This window comes from Dryas octopetala, chromosome 9 (genome assembly GCF_963921425.1).
Source record: "Dryas octopetala chromosome 9, drDryOcto1.1, whole genome shotgun sequence".
NCBI lineage: Eukaryota > Viridiplantae > Streptophyta > Magnoliopsida > Rosales > Rosaceae > Dryas > Dryas octopetala.
The window spans coordinates 18,147,824-18,161,372 of NC_141374.1; the positions used below are offsets into that span (position 1 = coordinate 18,147,824).

At 33.6% G+C, this 13,549-nt stretch overlaps 1 protein-coding gene across 4 annotated transcripts; it reads left to right on the forward strand.

Annotated features, from left to right (window-relative positions):
• Positions 1-7,829: 7,829 nt before the first annotated feature.
• LOC147275171 (polarity axis stabilization protein) lies at positions 7,830-12,920 on the forward strand. 4 transcript variants are annotated; one of them, XR_015119739.1, is made up of 5 exons: positions 7,830-8,174; positions 8,547-10,332; positions 10,455-10,647; positions 11,543-11,895; positions 12,560-12,920. XR_015119739.1 is itself a non-coding variant. In XM_086228518.1 (4 exons), exons 2-4 carry the CDS (start codon positions 8,720-8,722, stop codon positions 11,765-11,767), a joined length of 2,031 nt encoding a protein of 676 aa, XP_086084644.1. In that variant the 5' UTR covers positions 7,830-8,174; positions 8,547-8,719; the 3' UTR covers positions 11,768-11,955. The 4 variants fall into 4 exon arrangements, 1 of the variants encoding a protein (XP_086084644.1); XR_015119741.1 differs by lacking the exon at positions 12,560-12,920 and adding an exon at positions 11,990-12,154; XR_015119740.1 differs by having other exon boundaries at positions 7,831-8,174; positions 8,649-10,332.
• The last annotated feature ends 629 nt before the right edge of the window (positions 12,921-13,549 follow it).

The following is a 13,549-nucleotide window of genomic DNA, read 5'->3' on the forward strand; positions in this document are numbered from 1 at the left end:
ACTTCCTCCCACGACTGGTAGATATGTATATATTTGCAATATTATCTTTGACTACTACTGGATTAATTTGACATAATATATTTAATGACTTCATTTACAATAGTACTTCCACAACTTAATTCAACTTCTTTTTGTTTTCATATAAATTAATTTGACTCTTAAAACCAGAAACCTTGAATTTCATTTTCTTTTAATTTTAGAGAGAGGGATAGTAGAATTCTTATAAGTACTAGCCTCTATCACTAAAATTACAAATCTGAAAAGCGCTTAGTCTTATGATATCTAATATTATACTTTCATTATATATACATCCCTTCATTTAATTTGATATTTATATTTAAGTACGCATAATTGTTATTTATTTTATTTTATTTTTTGCCATAGAAAACATCAATTCATTAAACAAACTCAAAGGCAAAGAACAAGTTTACAATATGTATACAAGTACGCATAATTGTTATTTATACAAGTACAATATGTATATAAATTTATATATATATATATATATATACTTGAAAATGTTTTCTTACCCGATTATGAATTTGGATGAATTGACTTCTACTAAATGTGTGGTTTAAATTTTTGGGAAAAGATTATGGGCCCTAATATTGTGTGCCCTAATGATGTGGACTTTGATGTGGCTAACTTATTTGCATACTTCATTTTTAATTTACCACATCAGCTAATTGTAAAAGACATTTTTGCCATTTAAAAATTAGACCTAAATCCTAAAAAATAATTTTTTAGTACCTTCTCGCAAATTTATATGAAATTTTTGTAATTGAATTGTCTAATTTGTAATTCAATCAATTACTTTCAAGTTTCATTTTGTTTGTTTGATAAAAAAGAAAAAGTTTCATTTTGTTTGTATGAATTTTCAAGAATCATATTTGATTTGTTTTGTATGAACAAATGGAGATCTTTGTAAAATTGCCCTCACCGACAAGACCCATCACTCTCAAGGTTGAGAGCTTACATACACCATGTCTATCAAATCCAAGATCCAAGAAACTTAGAGTATAAGTCTATTTTATGAATATTCTTTAGATTAAGACCGGTAGTGATTTAGAGTTTTTAATTAAATTTTTTTTATTTTTTTAATGACTTTATGTTAAAATTTAATTCCAAAATTTTGGACTTCAAAATTGAAAACATAGGACTGGGCCGATGGCTCTGTGTTTCTTCCTATACCGTTCTTAATTTCACGCTCAGTGTGTGCAACGGGCACGGCCAGAGAGGCAAAAGCAGGGCCCCCTTGTATTGTTTAGTTTAATTTGCTTTGTTCCATTTGCCAACTTTATTGACTCGTAAATTCAGAGTGTATAATTTCTTGTCCCCAAAAATCCGGTAAAGAAAAAGCATTATTGATGATGAGTCATTTCATGTAACAATGACTCAATTAATACATGTGGCCATCATGTCATATTTGGTAGCTAGCTAGTATATATATGCCCCAAAACATTACTTAAGATAATCAAGCTGGTCTACTTTAAAGTTGACCATTAATGTTTTGAAACATAGTGATGTGATACATTGTATACATAATAAATTATTACATATATTATTGAAAATAAAAAATAAGATGATTAGACTAAATGGTATTGTGAAACATATGTAATATCTAGCATTTTAAAAAGTCTCCATCATTTTTCTTACAGATTTTTCATTATTCAATATATACGAGTTTTGTTCTCACACATATATATAGTTGATATGAATATATGATAGAAGTGAATAGACAATTATTGGTAGCTATGTACGTCCTGACAAGATTCCTATTATTATGGGAATAAAGTAATATTCAAATCAATTATTTTTCTGTACAATTCCGTGTGAAAGCCCATAAAGGACATCCATGATCGGAACCTCTCGAATATCATTGGCAAATGGCAATATTTACCCCACACATGCAATTATATATATAGAACACTTTTAATTAAAATTCATACAAAACTTATTGCTTCAATTCCAATTAGCATTCTCCATTAACGTTAGTCATACTAATAGCTAGCATATTCCAAGATATACATATTAGCATATAGTAATTAGGAAATTTCTGATAGTCATCATCGTATCTCAGATGTTGACGGGTTAACTCTTTTATTACTAGAAATGGATTTCTCAACCATTAATTATTAGTGCGGTTTATGTCATACAGTGACTATAACAAATTAAGACGACCACATAGTAATTAATATATATATATATATATTTCATGTAGTAATCAAATGGTTTATGATTAACTTAATTTTTTATAAGAAAGATAATTTAAAGAAAACAAAAAAAATAGATGGTTCCGATCATGAAAATATAATGTAGAGTAGACCCTACAAGAGATCGTTTTAATAAACTTAAATTCCTCAATATATATATATATATGGAAGGGGATATATATATATATATATATGCTATAAAGCTATTTATCAAGTTAATACAAACCTAATCATCCTGTTAGACCCACCCCATAATGTAATCTCATTCGAACCGTCTATTTTTTAGTCTCTACTTTAAAGATCATCTCTGTAAAAAATCTACAAAATCAAAAGTAATTTAATTATCTGTAAAATCGAAAATCATTTAACCATTTAATTATAATAATATGCAATTAGACAAATTGGTGAATGCCAGCAAGAATTAACGGTATATATGCTACAGTACTGAAGGGTCAAGTACGTACTGCATCAATTAGCAGTTGGGCCAAGGAAGCTATTACTCGATCAGGCTGTGCTGCACTTTACACTGCACTACTAAAGCTTAATAATGGTAGCTCATGCATGCCAAACTTTCCAAAGCCAGGGACAACGACTATATATGTACCATGGTTGAGGTCAGGGTCATGCATGCGCGCGCTTATCGATCTATTTTTCTTTTTCGAATTGGTAATAATATGTGCATGTTGTCAAAACGTACCCACGTATAACTGGGATATACAAGTTCTTCTCCTTCCCATGTATCGAACATATATATGAATATATATATATATATCATTAGCAAATGACGCATATATATATATATATATACTAATTAAACTCTTGAAAAATATATTGTGCAATAGTACGTAATCATTAAATTGACCTATAAATTGGCAAGGGCACATGCGCGCGTTCATTAATTAGTGTTGTGGAAAAGTACAACATGATAGATGGTTTTGAACTTTTGATTCACAAGTGCACAACACAGCATGTGGGAACTGCTGGTATCAATCCATCTGTTCTTAGATTTCACCTGCAGAGTACGTACTGCTTCAGTCAAGCCCTTTACTGCGCCTGCTATATCTACGTATAGTGCCATTTTATTTAATATATCCTAATCTGGTAATTAATTATGACTTTTCTTAATTAGGAAATCAAACTAAATTAAGCGATATATCCTAATCTGGTTTGTCATACGATTTTATCGTACATGTCTAGATCGACTGAGTTATATATTAATGATGTGGCCTTGGTTTTAATAGGTAAGAATTAAGTAAACAAAATTAAAGGCGGACATAATTAGTTATACAGTCCGGCTAATATAAAGAACTAATTATGAAGGAGTTAGACTCTTATATTAATAAAATGTCGCATAATTTGTCGACTTTATACTATGTTTTAACTCTATATTAATTGTGGACTTCACCTAAAATTTCAGAGTTAAAATTTAATATGCAACTTTCATAAGCTCCGTTATACACTTTAAGAGGGTATAAAATGACATCATCAACGGAGGGGGTAAAAAATGGGACGATAAATAAAATCGGTTTAGATGAAGTTTTTTTTTAAGGATTAGTAATTTAAAATAAGTTATTAGGTAATAAAATATGTGTCATTGGATTAATTAATCTAAGGGTTATTATAAAATTGATCCGCCCAGTTTCTCATAGTAACCATTATGATTAATTATGTTTAAAGTTGAAAAGATCTCAGGAACTGAATCTTATATTTTCATGTCACGATATATAATTAATTACGTATTGATTCTTTTGCCAATGCTTTGCTTTAATCAATACGTAAAGCCATTCTGATAAGGAAAAGCCATTCTTTTGCCAATGCTTTACACATCCCTTATCAATAGCTTTGATAAGGAAAAGCCATTCCATAGATAAAGCTGGAGGTCCTTTTAGTACGTTAATTATATATTGAGTAGGTGCTTTAGAGCGGTCACCATACTTGTGATCTTTTTGTTTTTTGTCGAAGCATACTTGTAATTTTGATTAGGTAGACTCAGTATGATGATGAGATATATCGAAGTGAAATCTTGTTATATTTTCATACAATAAATTTAAAATATAAAATCTAACTGATGAACATAATCAACAGTTTACAATATCACATACTATAACAACTAAAAGGAAAAAATGTTTCTAAATGTTGTTGATGCTCACAACCGCATTCACAAGCTAATCCATTAATAAAAAAAAACAACAGTATAGTACTACATGATACTTATGTATTTTATTTGGCCCATTATAGCTGTCAATTTTTTAAGTCCACTATAATTGTCTAATTGCTTAAAATCATATATTGAGAACCTTTATTGTGCTATATATTTAGATTAATTTTAACTCAAAACCTCGGATATTGAGAATAAATGCTCTTAATCTAAAGGGTTTGATCCATGGGCGGATCTAGTAAGAGGCAACCGGGGTCCCCATAGTCATTGATATTGTTTTTGAGGATGGGGCAATGTGTTTTCGAAAAAGCCTCAAAATTTAAAGAGGCAACTAAAAGGCAATAAGCAGTCATGCACGGGCTGAGGTTGAAGTTTAAAATGTTTTACTGGAATTTCTCTTTTCGAGTTATAAACCGAAATCAGTTGCATTACAAGTTTTTGAAATTTTGACACTAAAAGAGAAAACTTTAGGAATGACTGGTCTTTTTTTTTTTTTTTTGTGTGTTTAATTACTTCCATAAAAGAAAATATTGTCAATTAATACCTAAGAGCTTATTTCTCTTAAGAAACTTTTAAGAGTTTCTTCATTTTGTCCCCATGAAGAAAAATTTATGAATCCATCACTAGTTTGATCTATCTTCTTAAAAAGAGTGCGGTGGACCCACAATTTATACTCTTTGCATGGTAGGGTTTATCATAAGATTAAAATAAGGATATAATCGGTTCCATTTAATATAAGAAAAAAAAATCTATTCACCAGAAATATATAGTTTGCCAAAAATTTAAAACGATATCAAGAAATATAAACAATGGGGGCCGGCAAGAAGCCCCAAATAATTGGGTTCAATTCTTAGAAAGAGCATCAATCATCATCAAAAGATGCACAAGTGCACAATCAAACTATACAGAGAGTCTAGACTTGTTGAAAAGTATTGGGCAATATAATTAAGAGGAAATTACATATTTAGTTCATTTATTTTATTTCTACTTCAATTTTGATTTACAATTTTTTTTAAGTTCTGTTTTGGTTTATTAATTGTTCTACTTGTTCAATAAAGGTCCAGATTTGTTTTCTCAAATTTGATCTGCCATCTACCCTATCAAATCTCACTCAAATTCAGCAAACATATATTTATTTTAAATGTATGCATTTCTTATTTACAATCATATAAAGATAATTCAAATTGAAGTTCTAAAACTCAAGATAATTGACCCCAAAGTAGGGTACCCGAAACTGCCAATTTTTCAAACTTCACCCAATCTCAATCCTCTTAGATTCTAATACTCAAAATTTGTTTTTATGACTAACAAATGATGAAATATAACTTATACTTCAATTATAATTGAAGAAAACACAACTCAAATGATTTAAAGTCACAAATCTAGATATTTATTGAACAAATGAAACAATTAGTGGAGTAAAACAGAACTTTAAAAAAATCGTGAACCAAAATTAAACTAGATATAAAATAAGTAGATTAAATCTGTAATTTTCTCTATAATTAATACATGCGCCACCAATATATCCCATATAAGTCAAAAGAAAGCACAAGGAATTGGAGGAGTACTGGTACTACTGTAAATATTACTAGTCTTTTTCTTTTTTGAATTTGGTGATAGATGGAAGCACATGGCCATCTACCTCTTTTTTTTTTTTTGGGTTAACTGGGGGGTCAAAGACCCCAGCTATCTACCTCTTTTCTCTAAAGCTTCATGATATATATATGTTTAATTAATGGAGTACTGAATTTGGAATCACGAATATTATGGGTTATGGCATGGGAGTGGGATATAGATGGGTCCTATGGGATGGGACTATTTAATTATATTTCTTAATGGAGGCCGGTATGATTTGATGTTTAATTACCATGGAATTTTTTGAAATAATGTTTATGATCGAATAAATAATGAATTAAACGAAACCACATGCCAAACATTTTGATCCACCAAATTCATCTTTGTTGAATAGACTGGTTGCGAACAGATTATTGGTAGTTGGCAAATGTGCTGTATTGTATCCCACTTGTTAATTAGTTAATCATTTGCTTAATTCAATTCACTTTTAGATCTTGATTGGAGAATTGGGTTTGGCGGAAAAAAGAAAGGAAATTAGATGACAAAGATAATAACACATCTGCTTTGGTTGGAACTTGGAAGTTTATTTTAGTCAATTACATGCATGTAATTATACATGGTTTTGACGAAAATATCAATACTATAAAAATATTTACTATATATTGATATTTTCTTTTTGTCTAATGTTTGAACCACCTTCTTATCATGCACGAGTTCAACTACTTACTCCATTAAAAGTCAAATTCAAAACCAATCATTTAATAAAAGGTGAAGAATTTATTAATTGTTCCTTCATTAGTTTTCTCTATATATAATTTCTCCATATTTGGGCCTAAGTATACGGCCTTCACTCGGACTTGCATCTATACTTATGGCCTCCATTGGGGATTCAATTTCCAGTTTGTTTTTGATGTTGTATTGGGTCAAGGCTAAAGCTTCGAAAACAACATTTTTTTTTTGGCCACTTCGAAAACAACATTTTGAATATATTGAAACATAACACATAATTAGGGCCTTTCAAGTAGTACGTACTACGTTTTGCTAAAACAATGAGGCCGTACAACTTTTGGAGTTGGGCATACTGTTTACTAGTCCATCGTAGATATGTTCCTAAGCCCAGATTAATAATGGGTTCAAATTCAAGCCCAATGGAAATGTCAGGTGGGTTACTCAGCCCATGCTAAGTAGCTTGGTTTCTCTTCCTTGAAGCAACTTCAAAGAGGACTCGAGATTTTAACAATAAAAAATAAAACACAACAATAAGGCTAAATTACATGTTGGGTCAGTTTGGACCAAGTTACATTTTAGCCCTTATAGTCTTAAGGGTGTCAATTTTATTTTTGTATTTTCCAAATAATTGTAATTAGAGGACCCAGAATTAATTTTGTCCATAAAAATAATACACAATTCAAAGTATTTAGAATTTTAAATAGAGAAAATGAAGCTAAATTATCTAAAAACTTAAAATACCCTCCTCACTCATGTGTTTCATGTGTTATTTTCGTTACAAAAAAATTGACGAAATTAAACACATGTCCTCAAAATATAACAATTATAAAACAACTAAAATAAATTGACACAATTAAAATTATTTGGACCAAAATAAAATTTAGGCACATGAAACAAAATTGAAATTTGGCAAAATTTTTTTTTCTCCCCACCAAATAGTAGGATATTGATGTACAATCCCGAAATGAAATACTGCCGCAGCGACTGCAAAAATAAAGAAAATAAAAAAATTGTCATAGTGATCCATTGTGTTGATGGCAGCAACTGTATGAGGGGGTATACCATTGCCAGCAAAATAAAACTGTAGCAAGTAACCGCAGGGACCAAAAAAAAGCCTACATTGAATACAATTATTACCAGATACAGTCATACAGATGATGAGGGTGAGCCTGTAAGGTAATAGCAGCAAATACTTTCCTAATTAAGGCATGCACATTGCACTCTGCTTGAAAGTTTAAACAGACCCTTAAAATCTTAAAATCGCAATTTCTGAAAAATTTCACAAATAATCAAACATTCCAACTTATTAGATTTGGGTACTCCGCCTCAGCACACCCACGTAACCCTCCCATTCGTACAATCATAGAGACCCGGAGGCTTAGGCCAACCCTTCCAAAGTGTTTTGTTCGAGTTCCATTTGTCTTCGGCCAATTCGGCGTCTATATTTCGCTGATCCAGATTGGTTCTTCACGAATTTGGTTCTGGGTTTTTTAATTCAGGTAAAGTTCGAGCAACCCATTTATATAGATCCTTTTTCTGAAATTGAATTTGTGATTGTTGTGTAGCATTTCCATTTAGTTTTTAATTGGCACTCTGTTTGGTTGCTGAGAAATGGAAGAAAATAATAGAGTCTGGGTTGGTCTTTTACGTTGGGGTAGTTTCAGCTGAAGTAAGCAAGATGTTAACTTAGATTCAGCTGGGCTGAGGGATCCCAATTTATAAAGAGGAAAAAAAAAAGTAACTTTATTTTTCTAGAACAAATTTGCTTAAGTATTCTTTAAGGATAACTGTAATCACCCAACAAAAGTATCCTTATTTGGGTGAGATTCTTATCTGGAAATTAATGAACTCTTCTGGGATGTCTTTGTTAGGCTCTGGTTTACACATTACGAGTGTTTTAGCGAAGAAAAACCACAGAACTTTTACTGGGAATGTTTGGCGTTAGATTTTCAACGAATGTTTTGATTTTGTAGTGGAAATGGTTGCTGAAGATGATGGGGAGTGGCCTTGTGAGCAATAAAATCGGGCTTTGATTTTATTGGAAATGAGTCGTTCTCCTTCATTTTCAGTGAAATCGGAACTTAGTCCAAAGCTTGATCTAGAATCTTTGCAGCAATGGGTTGTGGCCTTTTGTATCATCAGGTTTGATCTTGAACAGGGTCAGCTCATTGAAGAGTGTTACCCACCTGGTTGTCTTACACAAGATGAGGAGCTTGAAATTGCCTTTAGTTCATTCCCAGATTCTGTTTCCCAGCACCAGAACCGCTCAAGCATTCATGATTGTATATTCTTTTTCCGGTTTCGAAGGCGGGAAGGTTCTCCAATTGCCAATGTATCCTCCACCGAGACGACTGAAATTGATAAGAAGTTATCTTCGAAGTCCCCAGATTTAAAAAACATTACAAGGTCAAAAAGTAACAACAATTCTAATGATTCGAGATACATGTATGGTTATGTTTTTAATAGACAGAGACATGATGAGAGGCTAAAACGAGGTGGGGAGCAGAAGTCTGTGGTAATTTTGTCGCAGAGTCCTTACTCTAGTGTGTTTAGACCTTTGTTACAAATCATGGGTCCTCTGTATTTTGACATTGGAAAGAAAGCTCTTGAGCATATTGCTGCTTATGTTTCAATGTGGCCTTCTCCTGTACCCGGTAAGCTAATGGAGCTTCCTATTGGAAATGCTGCGCTGAAAGTGAACTTGCCACCTGCACATAGCTTGCCCTCAGATGGTGGAATGTTGTTTGAAGAGTCTGCATCCTCTATGGCTCCTTTTCTTCCTAACAACCAGTCAGTCCCACAGGGTCTTTTTCATGACTCAGATCTGTTTGGCATTTTCAGGGGTCTTTTATTACAGCTTTGGGTTTTGTGGGAGTTGTTACTTATTGGCGAGCCCATTCTTATCATAGCTCCAACTCCTCCACAATGTTGTGAGGCTGTTGCTGGTCTTGTGAGTTTGGTTGCACCTCTACTTTTCACTGTTGATTTTAGACCTTATTTCACCATCCATGACCCTGAATTTGCCCACCTCAACTCACTTCGAGAAGGAGACACTTTTCCACCTATGATTTTGGGTGTAACTAACCTCTTTTTCCTTAAATCTCTTCGTAATATGCCCCACATTGTTTCAGTTGGAAGCCCTGCTCCTAATTCAAATCGGCTTCCCTTTGCTACTAGGTCCTCTACTGGAAGAATTTCTAGTAGGTCAGAAGGATTTGGTCTTCAACAGCTTTCTCTGAAAAAATTCTCTCCTTCAAATTTGTTGAATGCTGTGAAGATGAGGAGAGATGGCCCTCTTTGTCTCATGACGGAACATAAGGAAGCCATTTGGAGCACTTACTCTGCAACAACTAAGCCAGACACTTCTATCTTAAATAGGCTTATAGATGCTGGGATGTCCCCAAGGGTGGAGGAGTCAATGTCAGTTGTTAACAATGAGATATTGCGGCGGCATTTCTTGGAGCTCACCACCAACTTTTTGGCGCCTTTTGGCCCATATTTTAAGACTAGAACACCTTCAGAAGGATCTTCTCCGTTTGTAGACCCTCCTCCTCTCATTCCATTTAATGCTGATGAATTTCTGGAAAGTTTATCAGAAAGAGGACCTGGGAAGTTTTTATCAAAGCGGATGAGATCTAATTGGCTGGACTTGTACCGGTAATAAAATGTTAAATTCCATATGTATCATTGAATACCACTCCTTTCCTATCTTATGTCTTTAATTGGTTCTCTTTACATATGGTAATAATCATTAGTTAATGTGTTAACTGTCTGTTTAGGCGGTTTCTAAGTGGGCCCAACTTTACACCATGGTTTCAAAGAAGGCGTGCTGTTGCTGAACAAGAGCAACATAAAATGTGGAAGCAGGCAAGAATGCAGACGGACATACAACAGTTAATTTCTAAGATGTCTGAATTGGAAATTGTTGATTCCTTCAATGCTATTGAGAGACATCTTCTTGGAGAAATACAGGTAATGTGTCCCTAATAAATAGCTTATCCCTATTGAAAAAAGTTGTCAATTGCATTTTTGCTGTAATTTTTGTTAATCTGATTCTTCAGCATTTGATGGCTTTAATTATGGTATCATTTTGGATAGGGCACTTTGCATAATGTGAAATTTCCCATTGTTGTCTTACATGATTAGAAACTCCACATGTGAACCTGGAAAAAGAGTACACGTCTTTGATGTGTCAACTACTTTATACTCCACTTTGTAATTTATATGTGTAACCTCATGCAATAGTACTCCATTTGTGATTTCACTCTGTGTGCACAACATAGCTTATTGGCTTTTGAACGTTTCTGCAGTTTTCTTTTTTTTTTTTTTAGTGGGAAAGAAAATCTATTAAAAAGTGCTACGGGGTTGCATTTTCTTAGTCTTTTAAACACATTTTAGAGTACAGTTTGGTGACCTGTGCTCATACAGTCATTCCATCATGTTCTTTTGGCATTGAGCCGATATTATTTGAGTATAATGGAGCTCAGTTATTGACAATCTACAATGACCTTGTATTCTTCTTCTTCATCCTTTCTTTTGGTCTGTACATTATTATACGTCACCAAATTTTTAGGGAATGTCGTTTTGAAGGAGAAACTCATTATGGATCCACAGGGTGGACCCAAAATAAAAGTGGAAAAGAAAAGAAGTATGTATGAGAGTAGCCTATAAGGCGTATACATCATTCAAACATAGAATTGTGTACATGTTGTGCCCACTTATTGGTGCTTCGTTATGCATTAATCAACTTACATATTATTTTGCTCAAACTATGGGATTCATGTATTTATTCTGTGTGCTTATGGATGGTTATCTGGATGAAGAAAGTTCTATTATTTATATCTTTCCAATCATATTCTATCCTCAGCTGCAGCAATCTGGAAGGGCTAGTACAGACTCTGCTGCAACTTGCCAAAAACTAAAGGGAGATCTGCAGGCAGTTTTCAATGTGCTTCCCAAGGACATGCAGCAACTTCTACTTTTCAACCCACAAAGGGAAGCTCTTCTACAAGGAACTCCTGAACATACAAAACTTCCTGGGCGCCCGCTTATACAAGTGGGTGGGGTTGTATCGTCTACTTCACCAAGGTAGTGTGCTAAAGTGGCTGGGAATCAGTTCTGGTGCTGTTAAAGGACAGCACTTGTGATTTTTTTTTGTAGCTTCCTTCTGTTACTGGGATGAGAGCATTTGCCCGACTTCGAATACCAGTTTTTTACCATGTAAGTGATACTTAGTGCTTATTTAATTGCTAATGATATCTAAAGCTTTGCATTTCTTTACTTTGTAACTTACTTTCTTCCTTTATGAAACCAGACGTGCGAGAATCAAAGAATTGCCATAAGAGTCATCCCTGTCATCCCTTTCCCACCTACACTTCAGATGATTTCTCTTCTTTTCAACCTAGAAACCGTTTGGGTTGTTTATAATTCATGGGAAGTCCTTACTTGCCTTTCTAATGGAAGTTGAAGATTCATATTATTTTTCTTCTGTGTAAGCTAGTACTTTGTAGAAATGACTCCGGGCAGAACCTCCCACTAGTAGTTCACATAAAATTCAATATCGATCTCAGCCTCTCCCCTTCAGAAAGCGAAAGATCGAGTTTATCATTTTTGTTTTGGGTAAGAGGACAGTAGACTAATTACTGGTGGAATCCACATGTGGGTTAAGTCTCACAGTGGGAAAAGGAGAGAATAACTGAGAGATTGATTTATCATATATACATTGGTTCGATCCAAAACGCAGGCCCAAAATTTAAAGTCCCAGGCTTTTCAGATCCTCTCCAACAAGACTTTCTAAGAGCACCTTCAAAATGCCCCAAGGATGGCAACTCAGCTTTGTGCTAATAATGATCAATATGTTAATTTCTTGACCCTTTTATTGCAGACCATTGGTGGGGCCTTTGAAGTGGGCTGGGCTTAGGACTTGAAGAAAGTATCTAGCTCCTTGACAATCAACACCAGTAAATTTTCCTTCCCAGCCATAAAAGGGAATTCTGAAATTTGAAATTTGAGTATGACCGACTGACCAACAGGTCCAACACAATAGTTTTTGGTTAAAGATTCTTTCTGATAGGGAAAGGAAAAAAAATTCTTGTAGTAAATGGACCACAATTTAATCGTAACCCGTTTATTATATGTCAATTTGCTGAGAAGGCCAAGAATTGATTGTTGAACGTGACACGGTTTATAATTGTCTAAAAATCTAAAGATTTCATAGATTCTACTGTATGTATTCTCAAATGCTGAGGTCCCCATCTGCTCCTCCACTACATAATATTTGTTGACTCTCGCTGTCTCACATTAACTCAGGCCTTGAATGAAATGGATACCTTGGTTTTAAATCGAATATATCCATCACTAGTGGTTTCTATATCTTTGTTCTGAGCCACAAACCTTCCTTAATTAATCAATGAAGAATGGTTAAGATGATTGATATGATTCATAGGACATGATTCAATTCTCATCCATACTCAAAGTTATCTTAAGCTTGAACCCCCACTTCTATGTAAATTGAATCAGAATATTATTCCAAGTTTAGAATCTCTCTCTCTCTCTCTCTCTCTCTCTCTCTCTCTCTCTCTCTCTCTCTCTCAAATATGCATACATATTCAGCGGAAGTGCGATACATATGTATATAAAAAGAATTTGATGGCATAGGAAGAATGTTGGGTTCAATGTAAGTAAATTTGACAATAACGCCGGTCGAAATTTATTATAAACTTTCTTGGGATTATATGTGGGCGCCTTTGAGCAAGAACTTGAAATGGAGAATTGGCCACGTCTTCGAGATAGACAGAGAATCTTTCTCCCTTTACCAAAATGTTACCAATTCACCAGGGAAAAAAGAAAGCACCCTTTTAAAAAGAGGTCACAT